Source organism: Cyprinus carpio, chromosome A19, assembly GCF_018340385.1.
Source record: "Cyprinus carpio isolate SPL01 chromosome A19, ASM1834038v1, whole genome shotgun sequence".
NCBI classification, from domain to species: Eukaryota; Metazoa; Chordata; class Actinopteri; order Cypriniformes; family Cyprinidae; genus Cyprinus; species Cyprinus carpio.
The window spans coordinates 19,199,514-19,219,776 of NC_056590.1; the positions used below are offsets into that span (position 1 = coordinate 19,199,514).

The window sequence follows — 20,263 nt, forward strand, 5'->3', positions numbered from 1 at the left end:
CATTGTTTAAACACCACAACCTACCTGAGTATTGTCGCCGACCATGTCCATCCCTTTATGACAACAGTGTACCCATCTTCTGATGGCTACTTCCAGCAGGATAATGCACCATGTCACAAAGCTCAAATCATCTCAGACTGGTTTCTTGAACATGACAATGAGTTCACTTATGGCTACTTCCCTCCAGAGTCACCAGATCTCAATCCAATAGAGCAGCTTTGGGATGTGGTGGAACACGAGATTCGCATCATAGATGTGCAGCCGACAAATCTGCAGGAACTGCGTGATGCTATCCTGTCAATATGAACCAAAATCTCTAAGGAATGTTTCCAACACCTTGCTGAATCTATGTAATGAAGAATTAAGCAAGGTGTACCTAATAAAGTGCCTGTGAGTGTGTGTGTAAAAACAAAACAACAGCATATTTAAGCAACTTTACAACACAATTGTGCTGGTCCCCATAGAGTGCTGAAAACAAGCATTTTATCACTTTTGGTTTGATTGTTCTGAAGTCAGTGGGTTTTAAAATGGGGTTTTGGTCAAATGCCTGAAATAAGGTGTGTGGCTCAAAATATTTTTACACTTTATTCTACAACATAAAATACATCAGTAATACCACTTGTGATTTTTTTAAAAGCTTCTACTTCTTAAAAAGGCGGTTGCTAACAAGTGGCTAAATGGCAATACAGAGGTTAGGATAATGCACCATGTCACAAAGGTGGAACAAGTAAACTCATCTACTCAATAATCTGCTTTTACAGCCTCATTGTGTTTAAAATCATGCTCTTGCAAACTATTTTTACTCAAACTAATAGGGAAAATAGACGGAAAGAGTTGTTGGAACTCAATTACATTTAGGCATCAAAATTTATAAAATTTGTGTTCATTTGTGAAGATTATTATGATAAACAAAACATGTAAGACTCATAAACTTTTGTTGGTCAAAGAGCTTATTTTCTGCAACAATCCAAAAGCCAATGGAAAAATTCTATTGGGTTTTTGCAGAGAGAACCAGGGTGATGTGGCCCTGTCCCAAATGGAACACTTCATGCGCACTTTCGGCCTTGTGAACTTATAATGGCTGTCGCGTGTGCGTGTTCGTGTTCGTTAAGTCCACGAGACCGTAGTGTGTCCCATTTGTCATTTTAGGTTTCAAAAGGGTGCTTGCGAGCGTCCCCTTTATGGCCGTTATGCGTCCTCGATCCGCACTTCTGCCGCAGCATAAATGGCTGCCCACTGCTCCGTGTGTGTGTTCACGGTGTATGTGTGTGTTCACTGCTGTGTGTGTGCACTTTGGATGGGTTAAATGCAGAGCACGTATTCTGAGTATGGGTCACCATACTTGGCTGTATGTCACGTCACTTTCACTTTATTTACTTAATTCAATGTTTTTATTGTTTAATTTCATTATTATTATTTTTATTAAAAATGTTATACCTCTGGTCAGAGTGAGACAATATATCTATAAACAGCTTCTATCTATAAACAGCAGAAATGGTAGTGTTGACAAAAAAACGAGTGTTCTCTTCTATCTTAGGTAGTACGAAACAGGGCAAGCCTTCACCACATTCACTAATGAACAGAGCATCTGTTTGCTCAAACACATACAGGTCGAAGGCTCAGTATGCTGAAACAGCACTGAGACGCATTTACAACCTCCTCTAGCTCCCCCTGTGCTTGAGTTTCTTGGAAAATGAGTTGTCTGCAAATTCATCAGCCTCAACCTGAAGTCTCAAGTTTGGACAGAATATTGCTCACATTAAGGACAGCCAAGCATCTGTCTGAGCACAGTGGAAGAGTGGGAAGTCTCTTACTGATGTTGAACCTTGCAGGTGATGGATGTGACAGTGAGTTGGACTCTACTGGAACTCTCCACAGACACTTAACCATATTGATCACGTTGTTTGTTGGGGGTTGTTGCTGTACAGTCAGTGGGGAAGCAGGCCTCAGGAGGTAGTCAATCTCCATCCGACAAGACGAAGGTGGGGCCAGAAATTTGAGAGCTTTTATTTTGCTTGACAGAAATGGCCAAAGAGGATGATATAGAGACAGTACTGGCACTCACATCGCCATGTTTTAAAATATGATTAACAACTGTGTTGTAAATTGTGATTATCCATCAGCATAATATCAGCATATTAACATGATTTATTAAGGATCAAACAACACTGAAGACTGGAATGGCTGCTGAAAACGACAACTAGAACTGTAATACTAGCTGTTAAACATATTTTTGACCAAAACAAATATTTAATGTATTTAGACATTTGTTACAGGATGTGAAAAACTACATGAAAGTTTAACTTGGTGAAAAACTTGAAAAAGTTAATCATATACAGTGCTGTTCTCCATGTTTGTGAGATCAGTGAAAAATCTTTCAGCAGTGAAACTTGGATTATTAAAATGCTAGGAAATTGTTGCCCTAAAATTGTGGCTATAAATGAAGAGTGGCCTAAAAGAATTCTTCTAAATCTCAATGCTGACATGTAGGCCACTCTCTTGTCTTTCCAACAATTTAATCCTTAATCTGTATATAATCTAAAGAAGATCAGGAAGTGTCATTATTATAGAGTTAGGCCATCACAGTTTAGACACATGCCTGTTGATACAAAGAGATTCACAGAGAAGTCCGTGCACCATCCCACCTGACATTTTTACATTTGTAAATTCCAAACTGTTTGCCTTGGACAACTAGAGTAAAAGACTGTGTTGTGGATGTGCACTGGATCTCTAATATACATAGTAGACCCAAAATCTATTCAGTTTACCTCTGCGTGGAGCATGCATTTTACACAGCCTGCTGTAAACGGGATGAGAATCAATCACACAGAATCTAGTTGGTATGCATGGGATTCACAAAACTGAGACTTCTGACTCACAAAACAGAAACAATTCTTCAACAGCCCTGAAACCTTCCCAACTACATGTGCATGCCAGACACAAATAAGAACAATTGCACCTTTTTGCCCATGCAATACATCACAGTACATGGCTCCTTTTTCAGTAGAGCACTCTAAGGCTCAAGAAGCTTTTTATACTGTGATTAGACTTGTGCTGGTATTCTTCAAGGTCAACATCGTTCATATTCTGCTCTCTAATAAAGTGTTCCTAAAAGTGTGTTATTTGTTCTTCTGAATATACCTTCTCTTTTGGGCACATGTCTGTTCTGGAAGTACAAAAGCTGTAGTCTCAGAGCTCAAAAAGCTTTGAAAGCTCTGAGACCAGAAAAGTTAATCACTGCAATTTCATTTTCAATTTTGGTGAGAGACTTGAGGGACCTTCCCCAGAGACAGAAGCTGTCTTACCAGTGGAATCACAGAGAAAAGGTATAAGGCCTTCAGAATGACTTTTTATAGAGTATTCAGCTCATAGAGTATTCACCAGAGCACGACCACTGAAATTTGAGCCTGTGTTCAGCTGCACTGATTTAGCCAGTTCTCCTCTTAGAAAGGAACATTTCTATTTTTCACCCAGAATGACAATGCTCTGGTGACACTTCAAAAAGAACTACAGTGCTATAAAGGGGTATACTGCGGATATGATTTTGTACACAAACTTCAAGAAGTCATTGTTAACAGGAATATATAGGTTTGGGGTTGTTAAGATTTTTTAAGAGCGGTTGCCTCTTCTGCCACTGCTGATTTTTTTAACTAAAAAATACAGTAAAATAGTAATATTGTAAGATATTATTACAATAGCTGTTTGTATTTGAATATATTGTAAAATATAAATTATTCCTGTGATGCAAAGCTGAATTGTCAGCAGCCATTACTCCAGTCTTCAGTGTCACATGATCCTTTAGAAATCATTATAATATGCTGATTTGCTGCTCAATACTGTATCAATACTGTAAACAGCTGTGCTGTTTTATATTTTGTGGAAAAATATAAAAATAGTAAATATATGTAATATAAAATCTTTTGCAGGATTACGCAATGTGTGGAAAGTTCAAAAGAACAGAATTTATTTGAAATATAAATCTTTTGTAGCATATACCGTCACTTCTGATGAATTTAATGCATTGTTGCTGAATAAAAGTATTAATTAAAAAAAAAAGAAAAAAACACTGACCCCAAATTTTTGAATAGTGTAAATACTTCCTCTGTAAATAATAATATACTATTTATATTATATAATTTCTATAAGAAACCTTACATTTTCATGATTTTGTAGAAGTGCCATGAATCACATGTTTTAATGAATATTTGTTGAAATGATTATCACTTATATTTGATAACATTTTATGATACCATTTCCTTAATAAATGGCTAGATCTTGGCATGGCTACTTCATAAGGCTTAATTTTTCATTCATGCTGTTTTGAATATATGACATTCAAAATTCAGGATGCATCCAGCAGGAATGCATTGGCAGTGCTGCACTGAAGAATGTCCTCGGGCTGTCCCATTAATCTCTATTAAGTGTAGACATGTCAGACAGGACTGTGAGTGTGTGTGGCAAGTCGGCAGATAGCTGTGTGTTCACCTGCATCAAGTGTGGACTTCACAGGATAGTGTGTCAGTTGATATACTGTAGTAAAGAAATAATTGTGTATCTACACAATAAATACTGTCTTTTAGACTATTGTCTAACAATATACATTCATTCTGTCTCACAACATATATTTGACAATATACTGTAATTACATATAAAAGTTTGAGGTCAGTAACATTTTTTTTTTTTTTTAAAGAAATTCATACTTTTTTCCAGTAAGGATGCATTAAACTAATTTCTATTTCAAATACTGTAAATGCTGTTCTTTTGACAACTGTTTTCAACATTGATAATAATAATAAAAATTATTGAGCAGCAAATCAGCATATTAGAAGGATCATGTGACATTGAAGACTGGAGTAATGATGCTGAAAATTCTGGGAATTGCTGGAAAAAAAATATTTAAAAATGTATTTAAATAGAAAATAAATATTTGCAGTTGCAATAACATTTTACAATATTACTTTTTTACTGTATTTTTATCAGGGCTGTCAAAGTTAATGTGTTAACACATGCGATTAATTTTACAATCCTTAAAATAATAAAATAATTTAACTCAATTAAAGCAAAATGATTGAAGCAAAATTTCTCTTCTAATACTTTAACCAATTTTGCTTCTCTGTTTGCGATCAGGTCATTGATTGAAGCAAAATTTTTATTTTATTAATTTAACCAATTTTTTTTATTTGTTTTAATCCAATGATCCGGTAAGCGATTGAATTATAAGTATATGTCAGTAGTAGTATTAATGTAAAGAGGCTGATTACATCAGAGATTGCAGAGAGAACAGAGACTTGAGTTGCGTTTTCAGTGAATTATTCATTCCAGTGTATTTCGCTTTAAAACACGAGCTCTGTCGTATTCTGTGAAGAGCGTGAGCCGTCACATGTTGCGCTGTGTGAAGTACAGACTGAACGGTTTGTCAACACATCCCACCACTGTATGGCCAGAAGAGACCCAAACTATGTTTTCTCAACTGGATAACCAGTCTCACTAGTAAAGTTTTGATGGATGAAGACTGCAATCAAGGTAAAGATGACTGCTGTGGTGTACAGGAGTCGTACAGTAAGCACGTGTGAGTCTGTTATATTAATGCGTGCATGAGTGCTCTTGGAACACTGATCGCATTGTATTTATACACAGCACAGACATTTCCGTACATTCACATAGTTTCCACACACATTCACGATAATGTTTTGATTTGTCATGTGTATGTTGCTGTGTTTAGTCATTCTGAATGGATTCTGTGTACTGTAGTGAATATATGGAGTCAGCAGGTGGTTGGTTGAGGAGTTTTTGACATCTCCATGTGGTCCCGTTCGGTATCGCAACTTGACTTCTCTAAAATGTAAAAAAGCTCTTTGCTGTTTTTTACTTTCATATGTGCTCATATGGGCTCCTTATATCATTTGGTTCTTTGGTGTCCTTTTGGAGTTTCTAAATGTGTGCTTTTTTGGAAAGACATCTAAATTTATCTTGAAAAAAGCTTACAGAAAATACAGGTTTTTGAGAATCACCCTTCAATCTTTTGGTTTACTTTGCTGGATATAGCAAATGATGACAAAATAAATATTTGAAACAAGATAAATGGTCTATGCTTAATTTCATGAAGTGTGTGATTAATCGCGATTATTTATTTAATAAAAAATTTTAATCTATTGACAGCCCTAATTTATAATATATTTGATTGTATTTTATTTGTATTTTGCAATCTTATTGTCCTTATTATAACTTAAATAACTTTATTTTGGAGATTAATTATTATACTGCATTCTTAATTATTTGTAAAATGCAAGGATGTGTATGTGAATGTCCTGAGAAGTTATTTATCAGCTCACAGCTAATGAATAAAAAGAAAAATTGTAAATTAATCAAATTAAATGATAAATTTTTTGATTTTATACAATGCTAAATTTTAAAATTGTTTGGCTTGATCTTCCCACTTTCTGTTTTGAGTTTCCCTGTATTTTAATCCACCACATTTATGCATGATTCTTACAGTATACTCTAGCAGAATGGAGGGAGGTGTCTTGCATAAAGCAAACAGATGGGACAACAACTTGACCTATTTCTTCATCTGGAAATCACACAACAGAAAGCAATATACAGACAGTGGTGAAAGACGTCAGCAAGGCTATGTATAGAGTCTCCGTATAGCGATCGAATCTGTAACATAAGAGCCCTCAGTTTACCAATACATTGACTGTGCATTCCTCTGAGGGACTGTTTTTATGATTTACTGTATTACGGCTGTATGGTATACTCTTATTTATAGTGCTCTTATCATTGGTATCATACTTGGTTAATGTTGTCAGGCCCCTACCAAGATGCAGTGAATCTGTCTATCCATCCATCCTATAATCAGCTTTTTTTGCAGTTCACTTAAATAGTCCTGCTATTTAAATATTCCTTGTAGTCTCTCACTTGTATTCATGGAAAACTGCATGTATAATAATTAACAAAAAAATAGAAAATGATTTTTAAATTAGTATTAAGTACAGCATGTCATACTGCAGGGCACATCTGAATATGTGAACCTTTTTAATAAATAAAAAACATACTTAGATACTGTTGAAAATGATAATATTAATATATGTTAATACAAGCACCTTGGACACAAACGTTGTCTAGTCTTCAGTCAGAGGTGACTTCCGGTGAGAAGCATATCATTACTGCTAATCTGTAGAGACATTGGTTGGCTGTTATTGTTTTCATAGCAAAACAAATCTAGTTAAATTCTAAATTTCTGAAATGATGCGTAATAAAAGAAAACTTTATTCACATACATGGCTATTAATTATAGCTAGATGGCAGTGTTTATTTTGCTGTTATCTTGTGTCTAAGCCCAAAAATAAAAAATGTGCAAGTTGATTTGCTCTTGATTGTAGAAAGTCAAGTCCTTACTCACAATTGAATCGTTCAACAAAACTAACTAGCTTTTATGACACTTGACGCCATTCTGTTTATGTTTACGTTCTGAATACATATTTTAAAACGCACTCTTTTGGGCACAGGTGGGCAATTTACTTCACGTATTTCCTCAGAGAAGACTGTGTAGGATACTGAACGCGTTACGAGTGAACAGCTCCTTTATCGGTCGGTTGTTTTTTTGAGAGAACCTCGGACGCAGTGAAGAATGTTTTCTGCCCGTGTCGCGCGCGCTCACACACACGCGCACGCATACATGCACAGCGCGGCCAGCGCGCGAAAGAAGTGAAGCGCATCCGCCGAGGCTGCAGCATCGGAGTCACACGGATATCCTCACTCGGATTGCTTTTACATACCAGGGCTCGCCCTCCACCGCCTCACCTATGCGCTTTTCACATAGGGATGCAACTCCTCACCTGCTCGGAATATATTCGGCTGTTACATTTACATTCGCAATAGCGGTTGTCTCAAATCAGAGAGAGCGCACCTCTGCGTAACGCACAGTCGGTGGATTGTGATGTGCGCATTTGGTGGTGTATTGGAGGTTAAAGGAAGGATTGGATCGAGCAGGATTTGATATGGACCAGTGAAAAGGGAAGCAGCTTAGTTTATAACCCCTGCGATTGGACACCTGGTTTTACGCATCATTTCTACTCTCGAGATCTAGTGCACGAGAGCCTGTAGTATTGCATGTCATGTCTTTTCTCTTTGACTGACCGCGGCATCCAAGAGGAACCTAAAGATTGCGATGCCAGGACAGTGAGAAGGTGGATCTCAGTTGTTCGGTAGCATGGCTCCGTCCCGGAGGGACTGCAGATGTGACATGATCTTTCTGTTGGGATACCTACTCCTGTCCGTCTTGGGATTTCAACCTGCATTGGCGAAGGTCTGCAACGATTACACAAGGCACGGCCTGGACAACAACTGGTACACGAGAGATGGTGAGAAGTTGCCCATCATGGTCCTGATGCCGATGAATGAATCAGCGCTGATGAGCAGCATCAGTCAAGGCATCGAGCCGGCCGTTCAGCTGGCCATCCAGCACATCCGCGAGTCCAGGCAGTACTCCTTCTCGCTCATCACCAAAATCTACGACACGGAGGTAAATGCGTGCGTTAACGTCTACGTGCATATTGCGGGGGTAAACTGCGGGCAGTCCGTTCGGCGCGCTCATGTGGAAGACGCAATTTTTCTAGGGTTTGTGCAGGGTCGAGCGATTGTTACCTGTCAGATGTTTGGAGGAGGTCAAACCAAGCAAGTTTGTGCTAGTGAAGTGTACACAGGTGTTGTCTTGATGAGCTGCGCACGTGCCAGTGGCTCGTGCCGTAAGTGCTGCATGTTTTCTTACATCCATTACCTGCAGAAAACCATCGTCTTGCTCATTTGCATGAATGGGTCAGTATTAATCCTCGTTTTGTCAGCGGTTTGTGGCTGGTTCATTCAGAACGATGAGTTCTGCATTTATTAGAAATTCAGCTGTAAGCTGGTACACAAGGATGTTAATTCATGTAAATTAGAAGTAATAATTTCCTTATACTATTTCCTTATATCTGGGGTCAGTTTTTAAACCCTGTAAAAAAAAAAAAAAAAAAAAAAAAAAAAAAAAAAACTCTTACCAACCTAAGATGGTTTACTGATCTTAGCCAGTTTCAGCTGGTCTCCCAACCTGTCCAACTGAAAAGTGCCTAAGAGCAAGTAGACTGGCCTGGAGAGACCAGAGAAGGTTAGGCTGGTATAAGATTTTGTATTTTGTCCAGCAGGGCAGTGTTGGTTTTCTTTACACCTGAAGATGGCAGTAATTAATTTACCTGTCTTTTTTCCCCTATTTGACCAGATTTCTTCGAGCCGAGGATAAATACATATTTTGAGTGCTTCATACTGATTTTTGGTCTCTGTAATTCCAAATGGAATACATTTGTTGAATTTGATGAACTTAACCTTTTGTTTTTTTGTTGTTCTTGATGTCGTCATATCAACGTCTGTGTCAGTTTATAGTTCTGCAGCACTGATTGAAATTGTTAATTGACTTGTGAAGGTACGACCTAATAAATAACACTGTAGGCAAAGGGTAGGCCCACAGGTAATTCTTTTAATGAAGTGTATATTAAATTTCATGCTCTTATGGGTTGTTTTTTTAGACAGTAACGAATGAGAAAATGTGAAAATTACTCCATCGTGCAAAAGGCATTTTTTGGCCTCTCAGCTTGTGCTATTTGTGGTAGTGTGATAACCTGGGGAGATGAGGAGCTAATCAATCGGTATTTATCACCATACTTTCATATGTGTGACAACAGGGAAAATGAGAACGTGCGGGAAAATGGGTAGCTAGATGTTTGTGTAATTACCAAAGTGTAAATTACCAAGGCGTTAAAATATCTGTGGATGCTATCTCACTAGGTTTAAAACAGACTGTCACTACGTGTTCTGCACATGCTCTAAACTGAATCGTTTTAGATGAGCATGAAGATCCATGACCCCTGATGTCCGGTGGTGCCTTGGCAATCTATTGTGCATTGATTGTCATATTGATTTACCAGTGTTTTGTTAAACAAAACTGTTTCTTTTTACAAATACACATTGTTGCTGTCTTGTCTTTGATTTGGCCAGGATGCACTCATGCATCTGAAAGGCTTTTGAATAATATTCCTGTACACTCTCTGTCACAGTCATAATGAGCTGAATATGTCAATAGTTGGCACTTGGCAGCTAATCTTTACAGCAGCAAGATGAACAGATTTTAAATCAGACACCTGTAGATCTAACGTGTAAAGCAATAAGCAATGATGCAGGCCTCATACATTAAAAAAAAAAAAAAATCATCATCCTAACTTTTGTAAAATCAGGAGCTTGGTATAAAATTCTACCTAATTGCAAATACAAATTATTGATGTTTCAGACTTTATATTGATGTAAGTGATATTTGTAATCATAAATATACAAACCCGATTCCAAAAAAGTTGGGACACTGTACAAATTGTGAATAAAAACAGAATGCAATGATGTGGAAGTTTCAAATTTCAATATTTTATTCAGAATACAACATAGATGACATATCAAATTTTTAAACTGAGAAAATTTATCATTTTAAGGGAAAAATAAGTTGATTTTAAATTTCATGGCATCAACAAAAAAGTTGGGACAAGGCCATGTTTAACACTGTGTGGCATCCCCTCTTCTTTTTATAACAGTCTGCAAACGTCTGGGGACTGAGGAGACAAGTTGCCCAAGTTAAGGAATAGGAATGTTGTCCCATTCTTGTCTAATACAGGCTTCTAGTTGCTTAACTGTCTTAGGTCTTCTTTGTCACATCTTCCTCTTTATGATGCGCCAAATGTTTTCTATAGGTGAAAGATCTGGACTGCAGGCTGGCCATTTCAGTACCCGGATCTTTTTTCTATGCAGCCATGATGTTGTAATTGATGCAGTATGTGGTATGGCATTGTCATGTTGGAAAATGCAAGGTCTTCCCTGAAAGAGACAACGTCTGTATGGGAGCATATGTTGTTCTAGAACTTGGATACCTTTCAGCATTGATGGTGCCTTTCCAGATGTGTAAGCTGCCCATGCCACACGCACTCATGCAACCCCATACCATCAGAGATGCAGGCTTCTGAACTGAGCACTTATAACAACTTGGGTTGTCCTTTTCCTCTTTAGTCCGGATGACATGGCGTCCCAGTTTTCCAAAAAGAACTTCAAATTTTGATTTGTCTGACCACAGAACAGTTTTCCACTTTGCCACAGTCCATTTTAGATGAGCCTTGGCCCAGAGAAAATGCCTGCACTTCTGGATCATGTTTAGATATGGCTTCTTTTTTGACCTATAGAGTTTTAGCCGGCAACGGCGAATGGCACGGTGGATTGTGTTCACTGACAATGTTTTCTGGAAGTATTCCTGAGCCCATGTTGTGATTTCCATCACAGTAGCATTCCTGTATGTGATGCAGTGCCATCTAAGGGCCAGAAGAACACAGGCATCCAGTATCGTTTTCCAGCCTTGACCCTTACGCACAGAGATTGTTCCAGATTCTCTGAATCTTTGGATGATATTATGCACTGTAGATAATGATAACTTCAAACTCTTTGCCATTTTTCTCTGAGAAACCTCCTTTCTGATATTGCTCCTACTATTTTTCGCCGCAGCATTGGGGGAATTGGTGATCCTCTGTCCATCTTGACTTCTGAGAGACACTGCCACTCTGAGAAGCTCTTTTTATACATAATCATATTGTCAATTGACCTAATAAGTTGCAAATTGATCCTCCAGCTGTTCCTTATATGTACATTAAACTTTTCCGGCCTCTTATTGCTACCTGTCCCAACTTTTTTGGAATGTGTAGCTCTCATGAAATCTAAAATGAGCCAATATTTGGCATGACATTTCAATATGTCTCACTTTCAACATTTGATATATCTATATTCTATTGTGAATAAAATATACGTTTATGAGATTTGTAAATTATTCCATTCCTTTTTTACTCACAATTTGTACAGTGTCCTGACTTTTTTGGAATCGGGTTTGTACATATATATATATATATATATATATATATTAATAAATATATAAAGTGAGATTGTTAATTGTAAATAATCATGTATAAAAATTAACATAGCAATTATAATATAATCCATTACATATTTTGACATATTTGTTGTCGCTAAACCTAACGCTAACAGAATCTTCAATAACAACTTCAAGAGAACTGAAGAAAAACAAATGGCTGATTTACGAACATCTCAAATAATGATGACCTCTTCAGATGTCCTCATTAGATTATGACATGTTTCATTGTATTTACAGCATTATCTTCAAACATTTGGCCCTCACAAGAATCGCCAAACCTGTTTATACACACTCTCACAGTGACACGATACTTGCAAACAGTAAACAAAGCAAACAGTAATAGCTGTGCGCATATGCATGCAAGGATTTAACAGGGCAGATGTAAGTAATCAGTCCCAGAGCAGAGGCTCTTTATCCCTTTATCCCCTCTCAACGCATCCCCAGGCAGGCAGAACCCATCCGCTTGCCTGCGCCTGGGTGCTGCCAGTCATGCACACAGCGCTTAGCCTTTTACAGATCCACTTGAAAGATCTGGAGAGAAATTAAAGAGAGAAGCCCACGTAACATTTGCACTGCGAAGGACCCCCTCAGTATCTTCAGTGGACTGGAGATCATTAGCTGTGTTAAAGGTCACGGTTTGGTCTTAGATCATTCCGACAGCAGGGATGCCCATCGCTTTTGTAGGGGTCCACTTTCATCTTCAGTAAATTATATTGTTTGCCTTGAGTAGTTTTCATCTGCTAAAATAGTGAAGGAGGCACAAATAGAAATGGAAAAAGCATTGATACCTTTATTGTGCAGTTATCTCGAAAAGGCCTCAACTCTTATCTGTTGTAGTGCTTATTTACATGCATACAGATATCTTTCAGGTCTGTAGATGCAGTTTCTCATTCATGGAAGTGTTTTTTTTTCTTTGTGGTATATAATGGATGATGTGGTTTTAGTTCTTCACATTTTGAGAATTAAATTTGTTTCAGACTAAATCGCTATGTTCCATATTGCTCTGTTAGAGGAATGAGAGGGTGTGACTTGAAGAATTGCCTCTCATAGAGTTTTAGCAAAAGGTAAAGGCACCGATATACTTCAAACTAAATCGAAGAACGAACTATGACATGACGTCATTTCGAACAATATCAGGCCAAAACAAAGTTCGTTTTGAGTTCGTTTTGGCAGTTCGAAACGGCTCACCAAAGCGAACTTTCTGGGGGAGTTCGTTCCGGCTCCTAAACACCTTTGAGTTTCTATTGGTCCGTGGTGGTTACACAATCTGTGGGTGTGTTCTGAAACAATTTTTTTTTTCTCGGTTCGTTCCTCATTCTGCAGATGTCATTAAGGAGAGCAACATCTCCTGAATACATTGGAGTGTTGAATAGCTGAGCTGCACAAATATATCCGCACCTGTATGATCACTCCCGGACAGACTTTAAAGATGTAGAGACAGTATTTCATTCCTAGAAAGAAATAGCAATGAAGCTTGGTGTCGACGACCCTGAGTTATGCAAAAAGCGAAGCAGAGAAACATTCGAGACAAGTTTTCCAAAGCCATGAAAAGAATGAAAAGAAAGAGTAAAGATATAGGGTAGCAAGTACCAAATTCATGTTTCAAATAAATGTTACACCATACTGCTGCTGTTGTTCTTTCAATAAGCGAATCTAAAGGGTATACAGTAAATGAAATGGCAAACGAATATACAATAATAAACCCTTGTTTTTATCTAAACAATTTATCCAGTTTAATAAAATAAATGAACACTAATAAAATAAAGCAATTTTAAAGCAAACTGATTCAATATTTTTTTTTCCCACATCATTCTAAAGTTTTCAGACTATGAGCCATTCACACTTCCAATAAAGGACTGATTAAGGAATGGGTTCTTTTGTATTGCAAACATGATACTTGTCTCTGAATTGCTGCTAAACATTATTCTTTTGTCTATAATATTCTGACCATTGGGCCCCGTCTCACACCTAGATTGTCTACACTTCTTCATTTCATCGTTGTTTTGTTTAGGGGATACACGTGAGCATCGTGACACATGTTTACATTAATCTACACCCCGCCTCCAGCAGAGTGGGGGTGTTGGAAAGTTTGTTAACAGTATACCGTCGCTCAGCCTTTTTGAACTTCTTTTTGCCCCGAAACGAAGAACGAAAACGAACTTCGTTTGAAGTATATCGGGGCCTTAAGAGAAAAAAGCCCCCAGACAAGTCATTTAGTGCTCATTTTAAAGCTGATGTTATGTGTCTTTTTGAAATGCCCATGCTAAAAATACAGCCATCTACAAATGATTTTATCTGTTATCTTTCTAATAGGCAAGATTCAGAGGCTGTATTTTTAATATGTAGAAAGCTATTTCCCTTCATTAGGGGGGCTTGACTCTATTGAAGTGATACTCTTGACCTCTTTGAGCCCAGCTCATACTACCACCCTGATCTCATGCGTCCAGATATCATTGGAGCTTACGGCTCACGGAGGAGCAAATGCATCTTGTCAGATTTGCACACAGAGTGCAGGGACCCTTGCAGAGCTATGAGCCCTTGCCATACATTTCAGTTATTCTCAAAAGACCAAAAGCTCTAAGCCTCAATTGTCTTGTCGTGTTGTCGCAATGAGTTAAGTTTTTTATAAAAAGCATTCCCATAATAGCTCACATTAAATTAAACTGTAATGCATCTTAAGATGACACCGTATGTGTGTGTTTGAATATCTATACCTTGAAATAAAATAACAAAATAACATTGGTCAAAGGAAGTGATTGATTGAAATTTGCTTAAATTATGTATTTATTAATAAAACTGATGTTTCAAGCTGCTATGATATTTTACTTAATGGTACAGTAACAATATATGGCAAGAATCAAGATTTTATCTGCACTTTCCCATATTTCGATTTGATGGAAAAAATGACTTATCCCAACTATAATAGTAATTGCTTGTTATTTAGTATTATATTTTATTACATACGTGTATATATATATATATATATATATATATACACACTCGTACACACACATATATAATTCTTATTATGCTTGCTATAAATATTATACTGTTCAATTATTATTGTTTTTTTATATGTTTTCACACCTAACAGACTTCAGTTGGTTCTTGCTGTGATTTTACTCTGTCCGGGGACACATTCCAACATTTATGAGCTCTGTAGTCCTGTTATCTTCAGCTCTGTGTCACTGTTCATGTGTAATGAGACTATGTGGACATCAACTAAATCCCTGCAACTGCTCTTATGACTTTTCTGAAATATAGTGGGGAAAATGAGCACTAACAAGAGTAAAGTGTAAAGTAATATCTCTATAGAGGCCTTCATTTATCATACAGTGAGGGAGAATAACAGAGACACTGGAGCCTGAATTCAGTATTTTGTCAAGCTTGTGTTGTTCAGTTCAAACTGCATCCACCCTGTGCTTTTTTTTGTTCTGCATGCTGATAAACAGAGGCCTTACCCTTCCCAGAGGTCAGGAGGTCAGGCATCTAAATCAAGACTCATGTGGGTTGACCTGCTGTATAATTGAATTGCTGATGTATTACTTTACTAAAGCATTGCTTTTTGTTATTTAACTAATAGTCAGTGTTTGTTGTTAGATTGTGAAATAGGGCTCTAATTGCTGACCTTTTAGTGAGTCACACTCATAGCCAGCAGTTATTCTATGATGTGGTTTTAGTTCTTCACATTTTGAGATTAAATTTGTTTCAGACTAAATCGCTATGTTCCATATTGCTCTGTTAGAGGAATGAGAGGGTGTGACTTGAACAATTGCCTCTCATAGAGTTTTAGCAAAAGGTAAAGGCACCGATATACTTCAAACAAATCGAAGAACGAACTATGACATGACGTAATTTCGAAAAAAAAATATCAGGCCAAAACAAAAGTTCGTTTTGAGTTCGTTTTGGCAGTTCGAAACGGCTCACCAAAGCGAACTTTCTGGGGGAGTTCGTTCCGGCTCCTAAACACCTTTGAGTTTCTATTGGTCCGTGGCGGTTACACAATCTGTGGGTGTGTTCTGAAACAATTTTTTTTTTCTCGGTTCGTTCCTCATTCTGCTGATGTCATTAAGGAGAGCAACATCTCCTGAATACATTGGAGTGTTGAATAGCTGAGCTGCACAAATATATCCGCACCTGTACGATCACTCGCGGACAGACTTTAAAGATGTAGAGACAGTATTTCATTCCTAGAAAGAAATAGCAATGAAGCTTGGTGTCGACGACCCTAAATTATGCAAAAAGCGAAGCAGAGAAACATTCGAGACAAGTTTTCCAAAGCCATGAAAAGAATGAAAAGAAAGAGTAAAGATATAGGGTAGCAAGTACCAAATTCATGTTTCAAATAAATGTTACACCATACTGCTGCTGTTGTTCTTTCAATTAGCGAATTTAAAGGGTATACAGTAAATGAAATGGCAAACGAATATACAATAATAAACCTTTGTTTTTATCAAAACAATTTATCCAGTTTAATAAAATACATGAACGCTAATAAAATAAAGCAATTTTAAAGCAAACTGATTCCAATATTTTTTTTCCCACATCATTCTAAAGTTTTCAGACTATGAGCCATTCACACTTCCAATAAAGGACTGATTAAGGAATGGTTCTTTTGTATTGCAAACATGATACTTGTCTCTGAATTGCTGCTAAACATTATTCTTTTGTCTATAATATTCTGACCATTGGGCCCCGTCTCACACCTAGATTGTCTACACTTCTTCATTTCATTGTTGTTTTGTTTAGGAGATACACGCGAGCATTGTGACACGTTTACATTAATCTACACCCCGCCTCCAGCAGCGCGGGGGTGTTGGAAAGTTTGTTAACAGTATGCCGTCGCTTAGCCTTTTTGAACTTCTTTTTGCCCCGAAACGAAGAATGAAAACGAACTTCATTTGAAGTATATCGGGGGCCTTAAGAGAAAAAAGCCCCCAGACAAGTCATTTAGTGCTCATTTTAAAGCTGATGTTATGTGTCTTTTTGAAATGCCCATGCTAAAAATACAGCCATCTACAAATGATTTTATCTGTTATCTTTCTAATAGGCAAGACAGCGTATGTGTGTGTTTGAATATCTATACCTTGGATTGATTGAAATTTGCTTAAATTATGTATTTATTAATAAAACTGATGTTTCAAACTGCTATGATATTTTACTTAATGGTACAGTAACAATATATGGCAAGAATCAAGATTTTATCTGCACTTTCCCATATTTCGATTTGATGGAAAAAATGACTTATCCCAACTATAATAGTAATTGCTTGTTATTTAGTATTATATTTTATTATACGTATATATAATACGTGTATATATATATATATATATATATATACATACACACTCGTACACACACATATATAATTCTTATTCTATAAATATTATACTGTTCAATTATTATTGTTTTTTATATATTTTCACACCTAACAGACTTCAACTGGATCTTGCTGTGATTTTACTCTGTCCGGGGATACATTCCAACATTTATGAGCTCTGTAGTCCTGTCATCTTGAGCTCTGTGTCACCGTTCATGTGTAATGAGACTATGTGGACATCAACTAAATCCCTGCAACTGCTCTTATGACTTTTCTGAAATATAGTGGGGAAAATGAGCACTAACAAGAGTAAAGTGTAAAGTAATATCTCTATAGAGGCCTTCATTTATCATACAGTGAGGGAGAATAACAGAGACACTGGAGCCTGAATTCAGTATTTTGTCAAGCTTGTGTTGTTCAGTTCAAACTGCATCCACCCTGTGCTTTTTTTTGTTCTGCATGCTGATAAACAGAGGCCTTACCCTTCCCAGAGGTCAGGAGGTCAGGCATCTAAATCAAGACTCATGTGGGTTGACCTGCTGTATAATTGAATGTATTTTGGTATAATTGAATTTGCTGATGTATTACTTTACTAAAGCATTGCTTTTTGTTATTTAACTAATAGTCAGTGTTTGTTGTTAGATTGTGAAATAGGGCTCTAATTGCTGACCTTTTAGTGAGTCACACTCATAGCCAGCAGTTATTCTAGTCTTATTCTTTTCTGCTGCTCGTTGACCTAGACGGTCACATCTCAAGGACTCAGGTCACCATGGAGTTTGGTGCTGAACAGGTTTTTAAGCACAGTAGCATGGTATTTGCTGTCAAAGCAGGTCAGGCAGCCAGGTTCGTTTCAAGCCCACAAACCACTCTTTTATTTAAAATGTAAAAAGAAATGTTACTATTAAGATGCTTGTGTAAGTGAACTTGTCCTTCACCCTCAACGTCCCAGTCAAAAAGCCTCCTCAAAAGTGATCCAGTCAATTTTTCATGGATAAAATCAAGACCCTACCTACTTGTTTTCTCATTGAATATCCTGTTTCGCTCAGATGTGTCATATTACGAAAGTAAATGGCTTGTGAATGCAGATTCATGTGGACTTCACACACATTAGCCAACTTTCTTTAAAGCAAATATATATAATGCAAATATCTCAAACAATGTTCTTCTGAAACCCTGTTGTACTTTAACTATAAACTGGATTTCCAAGCATATTTTACAGTTTCTCTAACTGTAGCATGTTGGCTCTGTATTATGGATTATTGTAGAGCTGTAATCCTTGAATTATTGATGGGGTTTTTGCTAAATGACATATTTTAGTGATGGAGATTACTTGAGTTGTGTTTTGTTTGACAGATGCTTTATTTTTGGTTAAAAAAGTAAAAATGCACCAGTTCCTCAATTTTAGTAATGGCACACATGGACACGCTCATCTGACACATTCTGCAGCTGTTTTTAGAGGCGGTATTCTTTGATTATCCAACAGGCTAAATTTGCAAATGTTTCAAAAAGTGCTGGTTTGGCGCATCTGGTTGCACCATAAATGCAAAACAAATGTCCATCGATTGTTTCTGCAGTTGAGGGCAGTGTGGAAAGGGACTGATTAGATGCCAGAAGAGAAGAAATGTGGGTGGAGACATTTCCAAGCTGACTTCTCTCACTGCCCTCCAAAACGCTGTGGGAAAAATGGACACAGCTTGAGTCTGGCTTCTGGTTGAAACTGAACTGAAGAACGTCAGACCTCGACCCTCCCACACAGTTATTTTGAGTGTGATTTGTCTAATAGAGTGTCTCTGAATACATGAGATTTGTCTAAGGAAACCTGATATTTGTGCTTTCTACATTTTAGTCTTTATAGACTATAAACTGTATGCTAACGATTGTGTATTTCTGAAATTCTGAGATAGAAATAAGCACTGATATGTGTGCATTACATAATGAAAATGTAAATGGACAGTATGACACACCTGTATATTAATTCAACAGTCAAGGTATGTTTTCTAACTGTAAACAAACAAAGTTAAATGAAATGAGGGGATTAGGTTTTGTCTTTAGAGATTGGCCAAATGCCATGCGACTGCTGCCTTTCTTCAGGGGCGAGCACTGAGTAATAAGCGTAAAGTTTGCCCTTGTCAGTCCTCTAATTACATTAAATCCTGTGTAATTCCTGGACAGCAAAGAAGGAGCCGCTGATGCACAGACAAAATGTGTGTGTGTGTGTGTGTGTGTGTCTGTGTATGTGCAAAAATGGTGCAAGCAAGCCCATGGGATGTGTCTCTTTGGGGACGGATGGATGGTCTGGTCACAGCTGTGCAGTGTGGTGGTCCACAGGCAGAGCAGATGCTGGCAAGTACCACAGCAATTCTTCCACTCACACATTCATCCAGTCTCTCTCACACTCTCAATTAGTACACTGAGAACTCTATTTTTTTGTAACTAGGTCAGTCTAAGTTACGTTTTAGAAATTTTCCTTAAAGATTTGTAAAAATCTTATATAGGTCTTGTGTGTGTATGTTTGTATATAATTATTTATTTATTCAAAATAGTTTTATTTAAAATTTTTTTTTATAAAAATTATAATTGTGTGTACACATAAGATTTTGTAAGTTGATGTTGTATGTAGCATGCTGACAGTATGCACTGTTTTAGCAATTTAACAGTTATTAAAATAGTCTTTAATTTCATCGGATTTAAAGCACAGCAGAACCTGCAGGTTTCAGCCTGTGTCCAACCTAATATAGTCATTCCTCTAAAAAAAAAAAGTAATTTCATTGGCTTTAAAGCACAGCAGAGTGTAAAGAATGTGTCTTATGTGAACCCAAAATCTTCTTAATTATACTTAAGCCCTGATTTCTCAACTAGTTGTTCAGGTAATCCACTGACTAGTGAAGTATTATTTTTTTATATGCCATATCATTCCAGCAGGTCATAATTTTTTAGAATGTATGAGATTGCAACAT

The 20,263-nt window shown here is 37.1% G+C and overlaps 1 protein-coding gene across 1 annotated transcript in view; it reads left to right on the forward strand.

Moving 5' to 3' along the window:
• Positions 1–7,551: 7,551 nt before the first annotated feature.
• LOC109112229 (gamma-aminobutyric acid type B receptor subunit 2-like) overlaps positions 7,552–20,263 on the forward strand; it is a 185,862-nt gene continuing 173,150 nt past the window's right edge. The window contains exon 1 of the mRNA XM_042776923.1: positions 7,552–8,524. Within this exon, the coding sequence (XP_042632857.1) occupies positions 8,213–8,524 (312 nt within the window). The 5' untranslated portion in view covers positions 7,552–8,212. The remainder of the gene's footprint in view (positions 8,525–20,263) is intronic.